Source organism: Mugil cephalus, chromosome 8, assembly GCF_022458985.1.
Source record: "Mugil cephalus isolate CIBA_MC_2020 chromosome 8, CIBA_Mcephalus_1.1, whole genome shotgun sequence".
NCBI lineage: Eukaryota > Metazoa > Chordata > Actinopteri > Mugiliformes > Mugilidae > Mugil > Mugil cephalus.
In genome coordinates, this window is record NC_061777.1 from 17,793,735 (window position 1) to 17,817,833 (window position 24,099).

General features: G+C 43.9%; 1 protein-coding gene across 12 annotated transcripts; it reads right to left on the bottom strand.

Moving 5' to 3' along the window:
- Nucleotides 1–775: 775 nt before the first annotated feature.
- On the bottom strand, nucleotides 776–21,495 carry sorbs3 (sorbin and SH3 domain containing 3). 12 transcript variants are annotated; one of them, XM_047592244.1, is made up of 21 exons: nucleotides 21,392–21,495; nucleotides 14,124–14,196; nucleotides 13,208–13,402; nucleotides 12,635–12,710; nucleotides 12,048–12,181; nucleotides 11,879–11,942; nucleotides 11,112–11,150; nucleotides 10,931–11,018; nucleotides 9,971–10,079; nucleotides 7,930–7,983; nucleotides 7,653–7,760; nucleotides 6,986–7,041; nucleotides 5,603–5,673; nucleotides 4,995–5,056; nucleotides 4,851–4,897; nucleotides 4,579–4,693; nucleotides 4,360–4,485; nucleotides 3,161–3,706; nucleotides 2,923–3,026; nucleotides 2,702–2,808; nucleotides 776–2,176 (listed from the first exon to the last, which is right to left on the bottom strand). In XM_047592244.1, the coding sequence occupies exons 2-21, from the start codon at nucleotides 14,133–14,135 to the stop codon at nucleotides 2,115–2,117; spliced, it is 2,175 nt and encodes a 724-aa protein (XP_047448200.1). In that variant the 5' UTR covers nucleotides 14,136–14,196; nucleotides 21,392–21,495; the 3' UTR covers nucleotides 776–2,114. The 12 variants fall into 12 exon arrangements, with proteins under 12 accessions (XP_047448200.1, XP_047448202.1, XP_047448204.1 ...); XM_047592246.1 differs by lacking the exon at nucleotides 21,392–21,495 and adding an exon at nucleotides 18,870–19,031 and having other exon boundaries at nucleotides 4,995–5,053; XM_047592248.1 differs by lacking the exon at nucleotides 21,392–21,495 and adding an exon at nucleotides 18,870–19,031 and having other exon boundaries at nucleotides 776–1,562.
- Between the last annotated feature and the right edge of the window lie 2,604 nt (nucleotides 21,496–24,099).

Sequence of the window (24,099 nt, forward strand, 5' to 3'; positions counted from 1 at the left end):
GAAGGCAGCTTCATTAAGTCAGTCAATAATCAGCGAGACGACAAACTATATGACTGCTTGTTCAGCATATCACTCCGCTCAAATTAGAAACAGCGGGAAAACACAGATATCCCAGTTAACAGTTCCTAATGTACACTAGACATTGCATTTTGTGTTTATAATATTTTTTTCGAGTCCATCAAGCAACTATCAGTCAAGTATATGCCCGTAAATACTACACGACCCATAATTATATACACTCATTTGCCACTTCATTAGGTACACTAGTAAAATTCTATGCATTCTGGTTTCATAGCCCAGCACTTATGGTGTATGGCACACATATGTTTCTATTATTTTGACAACCACATTTTAGCCAGTGGCCTAAGCTAAATGACAGAAACAAACTGCATACTCCAAAATGATCGCACAATTGAATTAGCACCTTGCTTAACAGTTATGAAGGTTATTTGCTGAAATCATATCTCTAATGGAGTTGTTTTTTATATTTAATGTTTAATCTTACAGTAAGTAATGTAGTAATTAGTTCTTATCTTCCTATTAAATCACAAAATCAGTAACCACTTAAAATTAAGAAGATAAATCAAAGAAATTATCACTCATAAATATAGGCTACAGGTCTATAAAGCCGTGTAAGATTAATAACAACTGATCAGGTCTGATGAAAATGTTACTTAATTACACATTTTAATAAGAAGTAGATTGCACCTTATTGCTTTTTTGACGCTGATAATATGATCAAAACATTTAACAAAGCACAAGCACTCAAGCTACATTCAGTATCACTCTGTAATGTTTAATAGATTTTTTAAAAATTGCGTACCATACATATGCAATACATCGTTAAAGCAAATATATTATACTTTCAGTTTATTAAAAGGTTACAGTCTGTACAGTCACATCCTGTGTCTACTAAATATGATTCATTTTATTTTCAGTAAAATCATGAATATATCATATAAAAATAACTTCATGATGAGGATTCCTAATTAGTCTTACAAACTGGTCAACGGTTGCACCGGCACAAGCATGGGTGATTTTCTGGATACTGTTTTCAAAGTGAGAATGTTGACCCCTTACGCAGAGAAAACATTGTAAAAGCAGTTGCAGTAGTAAAGTGAGCTGGTTAGTTTTGGCACATACGGTATTAATTTAGATACTACAAAGGATCTTTCGACCATTTGCTGTGACTTTGTCTCGATTCAACTTAAAGCTATTCAAGATAAATACAAGATCGTGGACAAATTATAGAGATCTGACATGTAATTTTAAAAGAAAGAAAGTTGCATCACAGCACAGAACACAGTCTGTCTCTTTACATTCACCTTTGGCTTTGCACTCTGTTGCTTACGAGAGATACGTGTCATCCAAAAAAATCAATGACTTGCTTAAGAAACCTGCACATGTATTCATTTCTACTTAATTCTACTTTTTCCGCATACCCTCGGGGAAGGCCGTAAACGCATCTTGATATGTCTGAGCCCTTTCTGTGCTTTACTCTGAGCACTATTTACAGATGGTCATGATGCTTCCTCAAATGTGTCCCAGGCATTTTCAGAGATCTGAATGGAAATCAGGGGAGAATATTGAAAGGAAATATTAATGCTCCAACAAAATGCTGAATAAAAATCCTCATCTTCATCCATAATTCTCAGCAGCGGTTTGTGGAGGCACTGTGGTGACAAAAAAAGCTGAATGCAGCATCCCTGATCTGTGTCAGGACCTCAGAGGGAACTGTGGCGTTCAGTGGGAAAGGAATGCAAATTTCCTCCAGCTGCAAATGGTTGTGGAACACAAAAGTCCATTCTTTGCATCTGAAACAGCGTCATCAGCATTCATTTCTTTTCCTCACAAGTGATGTGTGTGTGTGTGTTTGTGTGTGAAAACACTCCAAGTCTCTGTGCAACACGCATACATGCAGCGAGGTGAGGCGAGAAACCACGTAATGACCCCCCCTCCCCTCCCCCACTTCAACTGTCTTCTTGGAAATAGAGTGCACATGCAGGCCGTACTAAACCTGGTTTGGGAGTGTGGTGGGGAATGTGATGAAAAATGATTATTAGTTGGGCTCTTATGAGTCCCCGATGGATGCGGGCAAGCAGGGTGTGAGGAAGTCAAACGGGTGTCACGTAATTCCCGGGAAAAGTCCCAAAAGCATGAGTCCGTTCTGACGTACCTACAGAGGACAAAGCAAGAGGTCACAAAACAGAAACAAAACAAATTGGAAGAGTATTTTGCAACTAAAACAATGTTTTACAGTTGAAGTTAGTTTTGCCAGCGAGTCCTGTAACGTTTGATAATGTCCACTAGAGGGCAATCTGACACTGCAGATTACAAAACAAACGCTCAGTAGTCCTAGAATCACTGTTGTGTTAATTTATGTTACAAGCACTGGAATTTGTTAGGTTAGTTTGTGGTTTTTAAAGTGGTTGCCCTACAGTAAAGTCCCATTGCTTTACTTTCACGGGGTATATCTTTAATGTGTCACTGTTAAACAACTCCTAGTATCAAATATATATCTAATGGTCCATTAAGATGCTTTTCATACATTACATCCACAAGCTGTCATTTAACTTTTAATAGTCCTCCATCTTTTTTTGATATCCCGCTTCACTCTCTTATTTGTTCAATAAAGACACTGAAGGAATAACATACCCTGAAAACTGCGCTTTTTGAAAAGAAACAAAGCAAAATATCTTACCTACAAACCAGCCGTCATCACATTTCTCCATCACTTGTACAACGTCTCCTTCTCTGAGCTCCAACTCGTCCGAATTCTGCGGTTTGTAGTCATAAACAGCTCTGTATCTAAAATTGAGAGCACGAGCAAAACAAACAAAGTGTCCGAACCATAAATTTCTGAAAACGCTTTGCCAGCAGTGAAGCAATGTGGACAAATGAAAATAAACTTCCAGAACGTACGGGTGGCGCTGCACCGCCGCTGAACCGGGGATGCTTGGGGCTCGTCTCTGCGGCAGGGAGTTGACGTGTGGATTAAATGGAGCAGCCTGGTTTGGTATTGCACCCTGGGAGAAATAGAAACCTCATGTCAGGCATCAAGAAAAGACAAACGAGGAGCCACATTCTTGTCGGCACCAACAGTAACACCACGGGGTGTGGACATGCTGCGATGTTCTCAAGGGAGGCGGTGAGAGCGGACCTGTGAGGGGTCAGTGCATCGGGGGGTGTCGGCTGTGGGAGCTCCTGCTCTGTGAACGGATGACGGAGTGGAAGGTGAAACGGCTCTAGCTGTGGGGCTCTGGTTAGCTGAGTGCGTCCCAGGCCAGTGGCTGTTGTGGTTGCTGGGCGAAGCGGGTTTGGGCGTGCAGTGGAGCGTACGATTTGCCGTCTCTTTAGGTACAGGTGTCTGGGTGGGGGAGCGTGACTGTGAAGCTGGGCTGCCGCATGGCTCAGGTGAGGACGGCTTCAGCGGGGAGTGCTCGGGTTTGGGGCTCAGGGACGTATAAGTGAATGGGGACAACGGGGAACGTGGGCTTGGTGAGTATAGTGGACGTCCCGGACTCTGGGCTCCAGGGGAGCCGGGAGACAGGGGCCCTGGTGAGAAGTCGTCCGTGGAGTATTTTGTGCGGGGCATCTTGTTGACCTGGACATAAGTGGCAGGGAAGATGCCGCTCCGGCCTGTTCCTGAGATCCTGCCCTCCAACCACTGATCGTCAACGCGCCTGGAAATGCTGATCACTTCACCCTAAAGAACGGAACAGAGAAGCTCTGTTGATGTCCTACTGCGATTACCGCACACAAAGCAAATTTGAGAATGTTTAACACATACACGTTTAAGTGATCAGTCAATTCTAATGTGACGTGGGTTAGTAACATGATTATATTTGCATGTGGCTCAAGTGTCTGAACCAAAAGTCTTTCTCAATCTGTAACTGTTGCTAGGTTATGAGAGGACGTTTTCGTGGAACATCTTAATTACCTTTGTTCTGGGAAGTCAGAAGATCAGAACCAAATCTCATTAATACAAAGCAGACACAAAGCTAGTGCCTGTAGCCAATTTGCTGCGCCTGGCCACATAATAGACTGGGCCCGTACTTACATATGTTTTTTGTGCAGCTTAAACAAACAGTTCTGGTCGGTGCATTTTATTACACAGCCAGGCAACCTGTTTCCAGACCCTGCGCTACCCCGAGTTAACCAGCTGCTCCATATGTTAGTGGTGGCAGTCTTCTCGTATAATTCTTGGCAAGGCAGCATTTCAAGCGCTGAAAAGTTTTCCTGCCTGACACTCACTTCGTACGTTTCAGTACGAAAACATACGGTGATATACGGAGGAAAAACATGCCCCTCTCTGTTCCTGCTCCTGCAGAGGCACGTTACAGAACATGTAGCACTCACTTTACGAAAAGAAAGTTCGACGGGTAGGTCGGCATTGAAGTTATACAGAGCCACAGCTTCACCGTAGTCCAGCACCTGAAGAGTGGGAGACTTTATAGGCGTTGGCTTCTCCGTAGGAGGCAGAATCTGTGACAGACAAGGAGGTTTGCAGTCAGTTACGATATGCGCTCATTACAGAGAGATCCTGCATTATCAGATGAGGCACATAAAGAAATCCACCTCCACATAAGACGTAGGGAAAATGCCAGCTCTTCCGTGGTGTTCTCCTTCAAACCAGTTGGCATCTACCTGCCTGTGGATGTAAACAATCTCGCCTTTCTGCAGCATCAGCTCCCTGAAGAAAGAATAATGAGACGGACAAAAGGAAAGAAAAAGGTAGGTTACAGAATTGATTGCTTGGTAACAATATTATGAAGAAATGAAGACTTCAGACTTCATTTTGCAACAAAGTAATTTCATTATTTAGTAAATCATCCCACACTATGACTTACTTGGGTGACTGAGCCTGAAAATTGTACTTGACACGTGCTGCTTTCATCTGGACACACAAACAAATTTTCAGTGTTTTGAGAAGACTTCATGGATTTCATAAGGTTTCCAATTCTTTAGGCAGCAAGGAAGTCATAGACACGTACCTTTTTCTCCTCTTTTTTAGTTGACCGCTCCATGGTTTCATTTGCAGGGGAAAGACGGTCTACTGTGTGAAGGCACAAACATATGAGCGGAGTCTTACGCGGGCACTCTTTTGTTCAGCAAATGTTGTTTTCATTGTGCTGCCATGTAAAAGCAATCACGGCCACAACGACTGCTTAGGTTCAAAAGGGATCTCGAGTTTCCAGGAAAAACAATTGGTTAAAGCTAATCTTTAATCAGGCCTTCCGCGTTTCACTTCCTATTTCTCTGGGCTTCCTCCCCACCCATCTACAGCCGTTTTCTATAGGAAAAAACTTGCAAAGGTTTTCCGTGCCCCGGCCAGCCTAGTCTAAAAAGTGAAATACCAGAGCAGAGGACAACAGGGGCAATGAAAGAGAACCATGAGACCATCAGACCATCATTAGATTACTTAAAGCTCTCATTAAATATATGCTGCTTGATTAAATGAGTGGCCTGGTTTCTGGAACTGCACGTGCCTTTCGGGGGGACAATAGCTTCAAGGGAGAGGAACTCAGTGGCAGCGTTCTAATCAATATCACTATCAAAGCAATTTCGCTTGTGTTGCTGCACCAAAATGGAATAAACTTACCATATGTGGGAGTAAAGGATGATGGTGTCCCAACAGCGCGGTGGACAGGCTGGACTGGTGCTGGTGAATAGCTGAAAAAAAAATAAAAATAAGAGAATATATGTTTAAGTTGGATCATGAGGAAAAAGTTACTAATGGCATCATATGCCACGCAAAGTCAAATGTAGCTGGGAGACAGTGTTTGTGTGGAGATTTTTTATTTACTGCACAGCATCTGCTTGCAGCTGGATTTTCATACACAAGACAGAGATAAGACAAATAATCAGACAGCTAGATTGGGCGTGCAGCTGATACTGCGGAACTGTGGGAAAATCTGGTTTCGATAAAGTAAGGAGCATCAATTATCTCCTCATCCTCTGTCAGTCCATTCATGATCAGAAGTCTGTGTGTTTCTGGGTTAAGGATTAATCCAAAGATTCCTCGCTGGCTTCCTCACAGCTGCTTTGCATATTTCCGGACAGCCTTGTTTTGTATTCCAGTGTTTGCAGCTGGGCGCCCACAGCTAAACAATACGGGATCCAGTTAACAGCGAGCACCAGTGAAGTGACAAATTCCCTCTGCTGCTTGCTTTAAGTTTACACGTCCCTTCAGACCGGAAAAGGTCACAACCCGTGAACTCAACTTTAGCAAACAACAGCGAGAATCCTCCAGGAACGCATTACGCACATGGTGAGAAATGTGGAATGCTGTGCGCCGTTTGAAACACTGTACTTGAACTTGTTAAATGAACGGCTTCCTGACAGAATGTCTGGCACAGAAAGTCACCTGATCAACTAACAGATACCCCGCAAAGGGGTGATGTTTTTCTCTGTCCAACAACAATGGTAGATTTCTTAAAGAAGCAGGGGGAAAAAAAAGTGGCAGTCGCCATTAAGCAATGACCCCATAGCAAAGTGGATTAAGAGGCGAGGAGTTTTGCTCAGAGGAGGTCTGTTTTATGTTGACTGACCCTGGGTTTTCTATTAACCTCTCCTGCATGTGCTTCAATTGTATAATACAGTCGCTTTAAGGACTACCATACATCTCCATCACTATCTTGATAACTCTATAACATATATATGCAGGAACTTTTCCACCTGTTGGTGAAGATTTTCCGTCACTTTAACAATAATAAGAGCAGTAACAGCTTAACACAAAGGAAAAACTCCTCATACACCATAGTCAGCACTGGATCAACTTTAACAGTCTTCACTACATGTTTTGGGTCAAACTGAATGTTCATGCATCATGGCCCGTTAAAGAACATAAGTTACACAGAAAGAAAGGGAACACAGAAATAAATACAGAAAGAAAAAGATGAAAATGTGTATCAAATTACAAAGAATTTCATTAAAACCTGCTAAACATCACACGCAACATCATAAGACGCTGTCACTGACTAACCTGTAGTTTGTAGCGCTGGGCTTTGGAGCAGTTACTGGATCCCTGCCCCTGGCCTCCTGCAAGCAGAGTGAACATTAAACACAGTTCGTTCCCCGCAGCACCACTCAGCCTTCTGCACTGTATCTCACAGCTTGGAGGAAATCTCATAACAACTCAGACAAAGTAGAGGTGCTGACCACTCCCAATGGAGCAAGAAATCCCCTGGGTCCTATCCTCCTCGGGCTACAAACAACCCCACTCATGATCTGTCTGAGCTGTCTGCGATTCACTCAAATTAAAGTCTATAAAGCCGATGATTCAATCACACAAGAATCAGGAAAAGCACGAGAATCAACATTTCTTGGCATGCCGCTGTGGAACTGCAAAGGAAAGTTTTAAACAACATAATCAACTAATATGCTTGATAAGACAGTCGATTTGTATTTTTTTGGCAGGCATTTCTACGTGTGATTAACAAAGCAGATCGGTGTGCGAGGCAGGCAGGCAATTCTTCTCTGTTACAGCCAGATCACAGAGGAAAAAGTGGATTTGTTCAAAGCTAGCAAGCAGAGGGCGTCTCAGCTTTCAATTAAACTTCGGGAGGTAAGGGTGAAGGTGGGTGGGAATACTGCTAGATTGGGTGGAGGGGGATGCTTCAGCAGAGAGAGTCAGGAGGGGGGCTCAGTACCTCACCCCGGCCTCGACGCTGCTTCTTCTGGGACAGTCGCCTCTCCAGGCCCTGAATATCGGAGTCCAGCTCAGCCTCAAATCGACTCAGCTCAGACACCAGACTGGCCTGAGCCCAGGTAATTATAGAGTTGGAATGGCAAGATTAAAACACTATACACACAGTCTGATTTTAGGAGCTAAAGGTGTGCCTTTTCAGCTTTAAAAAATAAATAGTGTAACCCTAAATCGAGAGAATGCAGAAAATCAGGAAGTAAATGTGTGTCAAAGATTCTCACCTCAATGGAAGGGGACTTTGGTTTCTCAGGAACTTTTTTCGGGGAAAGTTGTGCCTAAGAAAACAAAACAAAAAAAAAATTGCTGTCAGACCGTTCACCCAGAATCAGAATTCTCACCTGCACCTACTGGTTATGCTGGCCCTGAAGGCCAAAACACAACGACATGTCAGAAAACGCAACGACATGTCAGAAAACACAATGGCATTTCAAAAAAAAAAAAAAAAAAACACAACGACAGGTCAGAAAACACAATGACATTTCAAAAAAACACAACAACATTTCACAAAGAGACAACAACCAATCACATCAGCTTATATTTTAGCATGAGTTCTGTCAAACTAAAAGTAAGAAGTGCCCTACCCTGAAATGTTGTTGTGTTTTCTGTAATGTCATTGTGTTTTCTGAAATGTCGTTGTGTTTTCTATAATGTCATTGTGTTTTCTGAAATGTGGTTGTGTTTTCTGGAATGCCGTTGTGTTTTGACGCCACCATGAGCAGTGGAGGTATATGAACCACCAACACATTTTTAACTAGTCTTGCCATGGTACCAAAAGGAGTAAACTACACTGCAATGCTATAGAGACATCCATCTATCCAGTATTTTAATAGGGCATGATGAATTCTATGCAATGAATCAAACAACCACCTTGGACACTATTTTGCCAACTACTTTTTTACATTTGCTCATAATGCTAATTCTGTACATTTTTTGATTTCACTGTTTATTTTAATTTGCTAGAAAATACTTATTTTTATTTTACTTTAATTTAATATCATTTTATTTGATCTTTTTTGTGGTTTTTATGAGTGTTTACTTTTATGTGCAACAAAGCTACGATAACAAGTAATTTCCCTCGTGGTTCATTAAAGTCTGTCCAAGTCTAAGTCTATGACAAGACAGAAAATCTCATAAAGATATGTATGACTGTATGTATGACTGAATGTATGACTCATTTTCATTTTCCAAATTTGTTTATCATGTTCCAAATGTGAATACAATAATTGCAGCTTGTCAAAGCACATTTGACAAGCTTTGTCAAGATGCTAGAAGAAATAAAAATCTTCATATTTCTTCTAAGCCTCAGCTCCTTCATTTTATTTATACAGAGACATTACTCCTCCAGCAGCTGATTCAACCCAACATTACTTTAAAAGGCTCTGCTGGTGAGATCCGTGGAGCAATGTTCATTTTTTTTTGTAAAACCTTGGCTGTATGTGTCTTTTTGAAAGCCAAGGCCTTCGCCTCAGCTCGGAGTCATCCTCACTACAATCACAGACTATAAAGTGACTGTGAAACATCACAACCTGACAAGGTCTGTGAGCTGGAATCGCTGTCCAGGGGATATGACATGGGCCACTGTCATAAAGAGGAAATGAAATAAGTCTCCTGCTGTGAGCCATTACACACCACAAAAGGTTAACGCTATAATACAAATCACAAGACACCTCAGCTCCCGTGGGGGAGTGGAAACAAAGATTTCTTTTCTTCCCAAGTGCAAACGCGAGGCACAATATGCACCAGATTTGGGACATTGTTGCATGAAAAGAAAAACTTGTGCAGACAGCGCGGGCTATGCAAGACAATAAATTACAACCCCAGAGGGGTTGAAGTGGCATCCTCACCAACTCATAAATCAGTGACGTTCAGAACTGATAAAGGCACCAAATAAAAACTGAGGTCTCATGTTTATTCTTGTCTGAAGCAAAATGAATGAATGATGGGGGAGCCCACTGAATGTGAATCTTCTGAACAGAAGAAGTGAGCTCATCTGGTGGTAAGCAGCATGCAGTGTGCACTCTACACTGACCACAAGTTATTAGATACCTCTCCTGAGAAGATGAAACACGAGGACTTAGACGTCGATCCTTAAAGAAAAGGTGACCAACCTGTTCCTGAGCTCCACACTGGGGAAGCAGACTACACAAAGAATTCCAGTGGCAGGAGCCGACAACAATGGTGGACAAATCTGAAGGCTAGGGAATCATGCAAGAATGTTTTTGTCCTTCTGTTTCTATTCTGTAACAGCATGTGATCTCGTACCTGTCTCCGGCTTTCTGAGGTGGTGGTGTTTCCCGGCTCAAAGTCGTATATGCTCTTCGGCTGACGGGGTTGCCTTCCTGGGTCTGACAGCTTATCTACATCCTCACTCCTGAAACATAACACCCCAGCACACACACACACACACACACATACACCATGGACAGCAACTTAATCACGGCTTCATTGTGAGTGCCTGTAACAACAAATCCGAACTTGCCCGTCCCGCTGGTTGGTATTCACGTAAGACGTCACATGCCGTCTGTATTTGATTCGAGAAATGAGTTCAGCCCCCTGCTAGATATTTAATATCTCCCCCTTCTGAGACACGTCATCTCATACTACTAAAAGTGTCTTCCTGAGTTTTACGATCCAACAGAAATAAGTGTCTTAAGACTTATTTGATGTGAGGAGGGGCAAAGGGAGCAGCCTAAAACTCAAAGCAGCAGGTTCACACACTGGGACATTCACTGGTTTTACTTTCTTACAAAGAGTTAGATGATAAACTTTGATCTCTGTCTTCAAAATGTGAAGCCAGTCACAGTTGTTTTATCAGAAAAACTGAACGCAGCTAATCTGTCTCTGCCCTAAGAGTTACGAGAAACCATAAAGAACACACCTTCTTCTTCAGATGTTTGCTAAGCTAAGCTAAGCTAACGGTAGCTTAGAGATATTTAGAGAGATAGACGGGAGAAGTATACATTTTTTTTTTTAAAAAAAAAAGGTAATATACAAAAATCTTTAAATGTCCCTTTAAGTTTGATTCTATTCGGTCCTTTGGATTGTCTAACCATACTGGAGGAACATACATCTCTGGTTGAGTAAATCTTTATTAACTTAACCACAGGTGTAAATTGAATTACTGTCACTCCGTCTCAAATTATCATGTGATGTTCCCGTCGTCTTGAAAAGTCGCCCCAAGGCCCAAAAGTAGTTTCATCAAATCAGGCAGAGTAAACTCACCAGTCCGGTAGCGCTCCATGAGGTGTTAGTCTGAAGAGATCCTGGTCGGCTTTCATAATTTCCTCCGAGCCGGCAGCTAAGCGGAGTCCTACAGATCAGAGGATCAGTATGGATTGGTTTGCAGTCGTGAAAAACTGAAACATTGCAACTTAACAATGTGGAATTTGGTGAATTCGCTTACGTTCAGCCGTCCACTGCTCTGAGTCCTCATCGTCAGAATCTGGTAAAAAGATAAGAGATCAGTTTCATACTTCTTTACGTGGTTTTATATAGATGAATCAAAAAATAAGAAGAAAGCACCTGCACATTTCTTTTAGATACTTAGAATCACCCGTGACTTGTTTGTGGGTTTTACTGCTCTTTACTGCAATTTTACATTCTAGTTTAAAGAAATGCCACACCTGAATCCAAAGAAGTTCACTCATGCTGTGCTGTTGGAGTTTAAAGTTTGACAATCTAGATGTCATTTTTTATGTTTTACTCAAATGATTGTAGTGTGCAATAAATGAAAGTGCAAACAAAAATGCCTTGAGCCAGTGTACTGATCAGAAACTGCACATTCCTGCAGGATTATTCTTAATAAATTACTCAGGTCCTGCTTTTGTTAGGTAGCATGATCGGCTGCACCTTATTTCCTCATATAATATCATGAATAATCACATTATATGAATAATATCATATTATATGATACTATAATGATGCCACACAAACTGTGTTCCTATTACGCAACACGTAGTAAAGACAAATGAGCAGATTTGGGAGGGGCTGAGATAAGACGCTGGATTATTGTCAGGGTTTATGAACAGAAATGACATAAGGGCTCTTTCATTATGCCTCATTTTTCAACTTCAGTAATGTTTGCTGGATCGTATCTACCTGGCAGCGACAGAGAGGAATTCACTCTGGAGTTAGAGTGTGTGAGAAAAGAAGGAGTAGGAGTGTCCTTACCCTCTGGCCTCTTGTGAATCTGTCTGAACATGCTCTTGTACCAGTCTCTGGGCTTGTTTACACTCTGACGGAGGAAGAGAGGGGAGGTGCAGAATGTAAATCAACCTGACCTATGAATATGCTGGAAAAATAAAGCACATCAGCTGGAACAAAATGCTGTGTATCTTACTGATCTGGAGGCGATGGGCATCCCGGACTCGTCCACTGGACCGATTCCCGAGAACTTGATGAGTCTCTCCTCTCTAGTCGGGGTCCAGCTACGTGGCAAAGTGGCAACGCCCTGGACGCCATTGGACATCCCACCTGAGTGACAGACACAGCAACGAGATTTCACAAGTTATGCTTTCAGTTGTACCCGGTTTCTGCTTTTTAAACTTTCAAAAACTTTCAAACTTTTTAAATTCCCATGACATTTACTTTCATGTGCATATTTTACTCCTTTTGCACTTTTATTTTATCAGGCATTACACCTAAACATACATGACTTAATTTTTGGAATCATCAGCTGCTAATTCATCAAACATTAAGCATTAATTTCTCGGACGTTCCCGTGTGGTGCGCATGCGCTGAATGAGAGGCTGCAAGTCCAAGTAGCTCGTTTGTTTTGTGCTGTTTCAAAACAATTTCCCTGCGGGGATCAGTAGTGATAATTGTGATCAAAGTGATCTTGTATCTTCAGTCATTCTTCATTCATTTCAATTTACACCCAGAATTTACTTCTTCTTTTTTTTAAACTGCACAGATGCACAGTCTTACCATGTGACTGCGTGGGCCCATAGTATGCTCCAAAGCTGAGAGGTCCTGGGGCTCCTCCATTTAGCTCAGACTCCTGCTGAAGAGGAGAGCAGAGATGCATAAATCAGTCAAAACACAAACATTTCAGAGTAGCAAGTTCAGCATTGGCTTTTAGGAACATGCTCGTGGCTGGATGTATAGCATGTGATGCTTCATTTTTTCCACAGGGAGGAGCACTTGTTTATTGAATTCCATTCATTGAAAGACACGTTGTTAACACAACCTCCAGGTCATTACAAATCAAATCCGCTTTGTTTGCATACATATGTACACACATAGAAGGAAGTTGTTATGTGCATTTAACCCTTGCAGGCGAGCACAAATGAAATGGTGGCGTTTCACGTCTAAGTCATGTAGATGGAATCCAACTAGTCCTTACAGTCTGAAGTTGCTTCTTGAAACACTTTTTCAAAAGCCCCCCCACAAACATCTGCATGTCCTGCCGAAACCCAGGATGGAACCTTTGGTGATGGGACCTTTAGATCTCGAGTCTAACGCTCTCCCAACTGAGCTACTTCGGCACATTTTGCACACCTTGAGCTCTCGAGATGGCAGCCTGGCGGTGCGAAAAGGGCTCATAGGCGGAGTAGGGAGTCCCGGTGAGATGACCACCACCTCGTGATGGGTCAGCTCCGGGGGCATAAGGATGCGCTGACCTGAAGAGACTCCAGGCGCCCCGGAGAAAACGATCCGGGAGCCGCTTGCATCTCCGACCACTTCTGCGCTTTGCTAAACATAGAGGAAATAAGAAATATGCACGAATGAAAACAATGCGTGAACTTTGCTCCCGCAGCGTCCCCTTGTTGGCCGTGGGTAAACAACGCACTCTGCGGGAGGTCATGTGAACTTGTTAGCGGTCCAGCTATTCTCCAGAGAATAGCTGCCCTCTGTGGGGGAGCGGCTGATGAAAAGACCTCTAATTTATTTAAAGCAGTAGCAGTGGGAAGTGGTGTTCCACCCACTTCATCATTTCTCTTGCCGCGACTACAGAAAGGCCTCATTCAAGGTGCAGAGTGGGGGCACTGAAACAGGAGAGGACCATTATGAGCCCATTAACTCTCTATTCACCAGTCCTCCCCTATTCTCCATCAAGGGGGTGGAGCCGGGGCCAGAGAGGTTGGGACGGGGTCGCCGATGTCAACCTCAAAGTCCAGCAGTGGTTTCCATGGCGACATTTTTACTGCCCCGAACCACGATGGCCGGTTTCACCCCTCTATTAGAGCAACGTGTGTTTGAATCAGGTGCTGTGCTCCTCTCTGTGTGGTTCCCAGGGGTCATGGGAAAGCCCCTGTGCCTCCCGCTAATGGCTGAGCTGTTATCTGCACCAAAGGCATGTTGTTGTGACACCTGACTTGAGTTAGTTTGGTCTCACTGTTGAGTGTTTTTCCACGCGCCCGTTCGAATGAGTTGGAATCTTTCATATTTAACGTAATTAAAAGTGTGCTTTTACCTGAGACTGCATGTGATCTGTTACGGTCCTTGTGTTACAGGTATTAAATTCCCGTGTCCAGCATCCAATTTGCCTGGAAAGACATAAAGCATCGTTATTTATAAATGACACTTTTTAAAAATGAGTATTTAAACATTTCCTAAATCTGTGGCAAAAACGCAAAGAAAGAATATTAGTCATGTTTAAGCTGTTGAAGCAGCAGTGCTTTTGTGAGTAATTCATGGAGCTAACAGACTGACGTAATTACTTAAAGTCTTTCTTTTCGAAATGACTAAATAAACAGGCTAAGTCCTGATCGTCGTACAGACATGCGTGACCTTTCCAACGTGAAAACCGGGCTTCAAACCGATGATCACAGCACAGTCATCAACAGAAACACAAACACAAGTCTGAATTCTGCCCCTTTGTATCTCCAGTTGTGTGTGGGGTAACACCAGGCCTCCCTGTCATAAATCCACAGACTTGGCAGCCGCTCCATTATACCATCCCACTAGTATTCCAGAGAGTGGGAAAGTTAGCGTCACCCACTTTCCCTCATTTCTAAGGAAAAAACCCACCCAAAACAATGTGTGTGACTCACGAGCCCGCCTTTCTCTTCCCAGCCATTCAGAGCCGTAATAAGCGAACTTGAAGGGACTGGATGATGGAGGGGGCGGCTACTGAGAGAGGAGAGCGGCTCCTAATCAGTTGCACCTCAGACTAACAGATTAGGACTGGTGATCCACATCAAAGGCATGCTGAGAATGAGGGGGAGGCCATTTCCGCTCCTGAATGAGGCAGGCACCTATAGTGGCTAAATGGTCCATAATAACAGTGTAGGCATAGAAACCGCAGCCTCTCTACGGCGCTGGATCCCTGCAACCCTGGCCTCTGCGAAGGCAAACTGATTCCAAACCTTTGTGAGCACAGACTGTGTTAAAAACAGCCTTATCAGGAGTGAATAAAGACATGTTTTAAAAATGTTGAAACTGTTGAAGCAAGCAGGAAGGATTTTGTTTTTTTTGTTTTGTTTTGTTTTTTTTGTTTTTTTTTGAAAAGCCATGGCTTCGTAACTTGGCAAGAAAGTAATGACCAAGTGCGAGCCAGACTAGCTACTACGCTCTGAGAGCTGGCCAGCACAATTTGCGCTAATGAGTTTTCCATGCACCATTTGCAGCTGAACATTAGAGTCGATAGCCATTGTAGTCAAGAAAACTATAAGCTCCCTGTGTCCCTGCACACATGGCTGTGAGACAGCACAGAGGCCACGCAGTGACAGAGTCAGCGTCCCAGACAACGGTGGCATCTGAGTCACCATCTCCAAATAAGCAGCGTTACGTAACGAGGAGAAGATGGGAACCAGAGGATTGTGTCCTAAGCACCAGCATTAAGGTCCGAGCGTGACAGATGACTTATCATCCACCAAAGCAATCGCAGATGATTATCCATCCGATGTTAGAAACCGCTACGAATAAGCCGCACGTGCAAATAATGGCCCACAGTGATCTTATTTACAGTGTGTTTGACATGCTGATGTGTTTTTATCCCTGGTCTCCCTGAAGCAGACACTCATCACCCCGAACAACAGATGAGTAATGTTGAACAGAATCTCTGAAAAGGGAACTTACCAGCTCCTTTCCCCTTTATTTGTGTCATTCAGTTTTCAACAGAAATGTACCCATGACAGTCACCATGTGTCATATCCACGTAATTCACATTGGAAAATGAAAAATATTTACAAAGTAATTCAGAATAACTAACCCAATACAGTATCATACCTCCACAATGTTCCATGGAAAAACGTCAACATCCTGAATTTTAGTCCCCAGTGTGGGCTAAGCTTCAAAAACACTGCTTACATTTCCCACAATTCAGCTTCAGTAGATTCCTAAATCTCTTCCAAATGCTACAAGTAAAGTAAATTACAGCACCATACAGAGCGAATAAACAAATACAATTCAAATTTGACTTATTACAACTGTGGACCACTTTATGTCTTTCACCACATCTCTAAAATATTGACGCTCCGCTGAGACGCCCAAGAGATTCAGTATCCTTCTCCACCGACGCAGCTTCCTGACGAGTAAGCTCATGTCATAACACCACGTCTCATTTCTCAGGGGAGAAAAAACCCAACACAGAAATCCTCCCGCACCGCACACATTCCCCGTTCGAGAGCGCCGAACACAATCCTAATAAGGAAAAATCTCTGTTGACATCTAGCAAGAAAACCCCTGTCCAGAAGTCTGGCTCTCTTCGGGGTTTGCTCTGAAGTGCATTCTTATGTAATTACTGAGACTCAACACGGGAGGCACCAACAAGCTTTTCACGCAGAGACGGGGCTTTAGATCAGCCGGCGTCTGAGCACCTTGACGGTCCTCGGTGAAACATGTGAGTGTTATGGCACACGTGTTTACAAGTTCAACCCCCGCTAGGTGTGAGGAACATAATTACAACCGGATCAGATTTGGGATGAAACGAAAACAGGGCCATAAAAGGACCATGTGCACCTCAGATGAGGAGATGATGTCCTGTTTTAGACATGCCTTCACAGCACCTCCTTTCCATATTTGCTGAATTCTCCTCTGCCCTTGCTTTTGCATTCAGTCCAGCACGTTTTGTAACCTAGAACTGGGAGAATGAGAATCAGGGGATTGAAACCGTATGAAATTTCTGCCTCTGTCCCCAGGAAGCTCATCCGGTCCCTGGAAGCACAGAGGCAGATGTTGAACGGTATAGTGTACACACATGCATGAAAATGAAACACTGATGTGAATGAACTAAGAAAACAAGCACGAGGATTACTTCTCCTTTTTATCCCATCCTAAGAAAGCGGCCGACTTTTATCTGAAATTGTTTAGCCCTACTCAGCAGCTACAAGGTCAATGAACTTAACCACACCCCTGCGATTCCTGTGAGTCACAATGTAAGGTTTCAGCAGAAGCAAAACGTTAATACAATAGTAACCATTTGACAGGGGGAAGAAAAGCAACCAGGCAAACCTCAGAAATTGCGTGACTAGACAAAACCCTACATCATACAGTTCGCACAGAGACCTGATGAACTGGTGAAACCCTCATCAGTCAACACATTTCTCCCACTTTCTAGAAGGACGTGACCAGGCCTTTCTGAGAAGATCCCGACCCACAATGACCCCTTTGCATCGTTGTCACTAAGGAAAAGCTTCTCTTATGTTAATGAAAAACTGTTCGTAAGTCCAGCATGTTGCCAAATGCCGTCATTAAAACAGTCAGTTGATATCTGATCGATTCATTAGCACGCGTCTTGTCTTCTGTTTGCGTGTGTAGAGAGGCCAAAACACTGGGTTAATCATCGACTACCTAAGGCCAGAAGAGAAGTCTGACGACGCAAGTCCTGTTTCTGAGGGAAACCAACCGAACTACCAAAATCAATATTAGCTCAAGGTGTTCTTTCTCTTAGGCTGAGCTCAGACCACAGATTACAACGCAGCTTAAGCTTCCTTAAAGTGTAAAGACAACCTGATCTACTAATGGAGTGTTTATTTCCCAGGTATTACTGCAACCTGTGCTCCAGCCTGACAGACAGGCAAAGCCTTATCACCCTTCTTGCACGTACACAGTGTTACTGCTGCCCGCCAAGTTATGTAACGGGGCCGTTAAAACACGAGAAATCCTGCCTTAAAAAGTGGCGAGATGGTAATTACAAGCACATTTGCAGAGTAAATAAAACAGGCATTTATTTCTAAACACGTGAAATGAGTCACTCTGCAGCTATGCGAGGTTCATCGCGCGTTGCCCTTCTTCAAGTTCACAGAAGTGCAGAAGGGAGTCCATACAAGGTCCTGGTGCTGCAAGTTTATGATATGCAGTTATTGGGGGATGCACACATTTATCAGGGGGGAAGTATTTCACCGCCTTGTATGGTGCTCCTCCAGTCCGAGCAGCGGGAGGAGTCTGCATGCTTCTTGTCAATGGATTGGCGATGTGTTCCCAGGAGAAGCTCCGCGGGGCATAAATCACAGCCTCCCTCGGCAATAAACGACCCGACACTGAGTCAAAGTAGCTTTATCTGATTTGTTCCTACAACAAACACACTTCACATCAATAAAGATAATTCCCCATTTGAGCGCACATAAAAAAATCTGCCGGACAGCCCATGAGGACAGACGCTCTCAGAGCACAGTAAGCGGGGGGAAACGCTACAAATCCTCACGCCCGTCATGTTGCATCCTCATCTCCGGGTGTGGCGGCCGGACCCCCAGTGATATCACAAAGGGAGTCGTGGGGTGGCCATGGAAATCTCTCTGACAGTGAGGAGAGGCTCCAGTGATGCCCGGAAAAGTGCAGGGGCCTTCAGGGCTGATGTCTGTGGCGGGAGCGGGGGGAAGCATTCTGGCACAGCAGATGATTTCCTCTGACTCTGTGGAGGACACCTGGCTGCACCAGTGTACACTTAACCACTGGGCAGAGCAATGAGGACCGACATGTTGGGGAACAATGCCCACTGTTTTGTCCTCGAGTTGCCCAAAAGGTCAGTCAGTCAACTCCCGTGGTGTTTCAACACTCCACCGATCACAGCCGCGGTTTCACGTACACTGCAGAGACACTGTAGTCCTGCATGAACCTGAGGAGCTAATCCTGTGGAGCAGTTTGTAATCCTTGAGCAGTCAGACAGGTTACTCAACCTTAAAAAGCACACTTGCAAAATAGACTGAAGTTTCTATGCAGCCACAGAGTTTAAGATCAGATTTAAATCTGTGCTCCCGTGTGAGACGAGCGTACTCACCTTCAGAGCGGCAGCGACAAGTAAACTCACGCCTCTTTCAGTCTGCCTGGGTCGCACATTGAAACCACACAGCAGACCTCCTCTGCACTTTCTCTCTCTGACTCTTGAAAATAGCCAGGACACACAATCACTCCCTCTCTCCCTCTTTCTCTCTCTCTCTCTCTCTCTCTCTCACTTGATCCCAGCCCTCGCTCTGCCGTCCTCCACGGAGGACTTCCCGGTTGACAGCCATCGCCATGGCAACCCCCTCCACTCCCCCCCCGTTCAAAAGGCACCCTGCTCTTGGCTTGTCAGTTCGGGGCACCTCCTTCAGTGAAGGAGCCCTATTGTTGTGATAAGGTGATATTTCACAGCGCAGGGTTAACCGAAGGGGAATGCAAACAGTTCATCACCTCCACCTCCCAGACATGTCCAGCAACTCCAGGATGCACCCCCCCCCCCCCCCCCCCCCCCCCCCCAACTCTATCTCTCCCATGCCTTCTCCTCCTTTTGTGTGTGTGTGTCTGTGTGTGTGTGTGTGTGTGTGTCACTGCAAAGGCCAGGTCTCTGGTTTGCCAAAGGCACGAAGGGAGAATAGAAGCTCTTTCTGTTCTTGCAGCTCTGGAAGTGTTTCAGGGTCGCTGCTCTACCCCATGAAGTCAGCCACTGACAGCACAAATCCGACTAATTTTCCCATCACGATCGCACACGCAAACACACACACACACACCAGAAACACTTTTGGACGACAAGGTTAAAGGAAATATTCAGAGGCCGAAATTATTCAAAGCAGGAGACGTGTTGCATCGGCAGATAAGTCATTCAAATTGTGTAGACTGGCTGGTTGAACGGTTTATCAAACCGTGGAGTCAACAAGCATGAAAAGGTAATGAGCGCGCCGAGAAACTCCCGCCGCCTCTCTTGCTTCTAATTCCTGCACAAATAAAACCAGGTTTTCCATATTCTTGCCAGTAAAGACAAGCAAGCAAAGCTTGAAACCAATCCCGCTGACAGACTTGCTAAGTCTGCTGCAGGTAGACTGAGTCACAAGGTCCATGTTATGATGCAGTCACCTGCTAACACGTGCCGCTAGCTCACGTATGCACACTGTGTCCTGGCAGTAAACTGGACGCAAGACAGAGGATGACATTTAGCAGGTCCTCGAGAGTGGCCGATCCATTTGTTCTGAAGGCACGTCTGTGTGTATGCGCTGGCCAGGTTCAACATGGAACTGAAGGGCTCAGCTCTTTTTAATAATTCAGCGGTCTGGCTTGGTAGAGCAAGGCTCTGGGCACATATCCATTTACTGAGCCTGTACTCCTCACAGGGTTGTTTTTGCCAAACGGTTGAGCTGTTGAACCTGAGGGGCGAGCTGGGCAGAGCGGGCTTTCTATGGGAGCCTCGCCTTCCTAATCTGTGTCCTGCTGGAGCAGACTTTCACCCTGCTGTGACCACATCTGACACCCTGTCACTCTGCGGCTAAATGAGGTAATCATGCAAGAGGAGATTGAAGGCTTGGCCCTGAGCACGACACCTCTCTCACACTGGATCCTTGTTCACTTTTGTCTCCTCGCTAAGCAAACAAGAGGTTTCCCTCATTTCCAGCTCCATTTATTTTCTGACAGGGATAATCAGGATGGGAAGGAAGGCGCGTGATCTTTTGAGTCCGTTCTTCCTTGAGATGGACCCACTCCAACAGACCTTTGCTGTGCTGTAAAGACCAACCCTTTTGCAGTGCCTGTGCGTTACCGCAGGACCTCATTAAAAAACGTGACAGCTCAAGATTCATGTGAGCGAATACACTCTGGCATGGTTATATAATAATCACTGTAAAATGATTATAGCCACTGCCTTTTATTTAACCAACAAATTCTCCACACAAGAGATAGCAAGTCTAAAAAGTGACAAGATAAAGTTATCACTGAATGCAGATATAACTGTATGTAAATAAACATTGCCTTAATGGCGATAAGGAACCGTGGACATCATACCACAGGTTGTGCTTTGAGGTAGAGCTCATGGAATGTCTCTGGGAACAAACACAAAACTATCAGGGTTTATTTTTGCTGTAAACAACATATTTCTGACCGGGGCCACACTGTCGGCCGATGGGAAGAAACATCTCTACGATAGTCGGAAACCCTCCCAGGTCCTGATGCTTATGTTCAGAATCTGAAATACGCTAGAGAGGAAGATAACCATCTTTTTTAACCACGGACAGTGAAAAGGTGGCATCCGGCGCGGTGATGTCCTCATAATGCTCCCTTTCCCATGTAGTTGCTTGACAACATTCTGTAGTGGCATTGTCATAGTAATGATAGAGACACGATATACAGCCTTATCCTGTTCACCACGGTGCTTACCATTGATAAACTGAGTGATGGAGAGCAGAGATAAGGTTATTTTTCTCAGTAAAAGGATAATAAGACAGGAACAGGACGTCCACAGAGCAAGTGAAATTCATTTTCTTAAGTATTTACTTCCTACTGATACCGAGCCCTGGTCTAGTTACAATGAGAAGTGGAGGCAGAAGTTGTACTTACAGACGAGCGCAGGCCCAGCAGTGAGGTCTCTCTAGCCCAGGCGGAGAGAGGAAGTGAATGAAAAAGAAGGAGGGAACCACTGCTGCTCTTCTCCTCTCTCTCCCTCTCCCTCCCTCTTTCTCATTCTCTAACAGGCTGTCTTTTATCTTTGGTGAATGATTCAGCGTGGGTCTGAATGTTTCACTGGGTGTCCGTAGGCGTGCACGTATGTGTGTGTGTGTGCTCGCTTGTCATGCGTGTGTTTAAAGCTCATCAGGGAGAAGGCACTCAGTAATAGTTTCCATCCACAGCTGGAAATAATAGAGATTCCCATACAGGCACAGGCTTCGGTGGAACCACCCTCCAGTGTCTAACGTGCTAAGGGAAGAGGAGGCGATTTCCACAGCCATCTCAGTGAACGGGCCTGAGTGACACACATATTTATAAAAGCACGGCCTATTCACTACACGGGCCTTTAGATGACGTGCCTGTCACATTCATATGGAGCACAAAAGACGGTCTGGAGTGCTTTCTACTAGATCCAGGTGGCACAGTTTATCTGCTCACCTGTCACTTTGCAAGCCCCATCTGTGCTGCGTTTCTCAGTGAACTCACACACACATGCAGAACACACACAAGGCCGGACCATGCGCGCAAGCGCTAGGGTACGTATCGGTATTTCCATGTTCTGGTGCAGTACCAGGCCCTGCTTAACCGCGATCTTTCTGTGCAAGTGGGGAGCTTCTGTTCAGCTCCTGAGGGATTTATCTGGCCCTCAACGTCTACAGACGTCCAGAGGATTCCTGCACTCCTCTGTGTCCAGAAGGAGCTCAGCAGCACCGTCCAAGGTAAATATTTAACAGGGTGGCAGCGAAAACCAAAGGTCACACCTGTTGAGTCCATTCTCGTGTTGGCACCGGGAAATAAGCGTGTCAGCTCCTTAAAACCTCCAAATGAGCAATAAACTACTTAAAGATAGCAAAGACTTTTTCGGAACTTCTTCTTAGTTGCAACTGAGGAACAAGCAGCAGTTGCAATCTGTTTTCCATCAGTGGTCTCGTAGCATAAGAGACTCGCAGCGTTAATACTGCTGACCTATATATCCAAACTAGAAACCTCTTTCCAAAAACCAATGACCAAAGTGCCCAAAATATTCTCTTACTTCACTTTTACAGACTTTGTTGTGCAACGGGCTTTCCCAGAATAAATAATACCACACTGCCTCCTGGTGGTTAGAAGGAGAAGTGCGCCGATTATAGTTTTTACTAAGAGGCACAGACAGATGTCGCCAGAGTCAATGACACAAAATTAGACAGGATTTTTTAAAATATCAACTCAAACTAAATAAAATCTTTATATTTATTCATAACAGTTGTGTAGGCTGCTATATAACACTGCCGCAGTAACAGGGCAAATGCATACACAGTCATTGCTACCGCTTGGCAGTTAGAAAATTAAAACATACACTACAAGTTTGGACACTTTTTCTCATTGAATTGAATAAGAAGGTGTGTCCAAACTTTTGACTGGTAGCATACATATATTCTACTGTATTATACACGCAAAACATCCTCACTACCAGCATGCTTTTGCGGACCGTATATAAACAGACACTGAACATTGACTGAAACTGGAGCGTGTATGTAGGTTAGATTAATATCATACTCAACATACACACACATATAGAGCACGTGCACCTGAAGAATGCATTCTGCCCTTATTTTTACTGCTCAGCTACATGTTTTTGTTGCTCTTATATAGTCAGCTCCTTTACAGGTCAGTCCTGCAGATTACATCAGACAGGCAACTTGTCACAGAAAAGCGCACCAATTGTAAGTCATTAGGTTGCAAGCAGATGCAATCTCTTTTTAAATCGGTGGTCTGATAAAGCATGTGCTTTGCACGTCTGACCCCTATTTTTAAAAGCTGGAACCAGTTTCCAAAAACAACTAACAAAGCGCCAAAGGTTCACGTTTTTTTCCTTTTACATCTGCGATGGGATAAATGGTACGCCACCTCTTCATGGCTCAAAGGAGAACTGTGTGAATTATAAGAGGCGCAGACAGATGTCGCCAGAGTCACTGTCAGTCTGAAGGAAGCACAACATCTAAAAAGACACTGATACAAAACGTGAGCTTTTCCAAAAGTAAGAAATCTTACTGTTCTATTTATATATACACTATTATATGATACGAAGTCTGTTATAATACCAGGTCAAAGAGATGCAGAATGTTTTGCATTAATACATAAATACAATCACTTTCCAAAAACATTAGGTACATTAGTGGAAACTAATGCATTCTGATATATTAGTTGTGCACTTGATCCCCCGTCACGACGTTGAGTTTAGGTTAAACTTTACACTTCAGTGTGTTTCAAAGTGTTTGTGTTGTTTAGTCTAGCCTACTGACTGAAACTGGTCTGTCAAACTAATAGATACATGTGTCGGTGCAACACGACACGATTCACTACTACGACAAAACACAATCTTCAAAATAAAAACACTAAATGCAGAGTTAATGTCAGAAAAAAATGATATCAATAGAAGTCAATGAACAATGTTTTTCAAAATAAGTGGCTTCTATCATGTTTTTCTAAACTTTCTGTGATACTAAAATCTGGCATCACATCAGAGGACAGACAAGAGATGCATCCACTGCTGTGTCCGTAAAGAAGAAGGAGGCCGAAACGCTTCAAGCTGTGGCCATTCGTCAGTGACTTCACTGTTC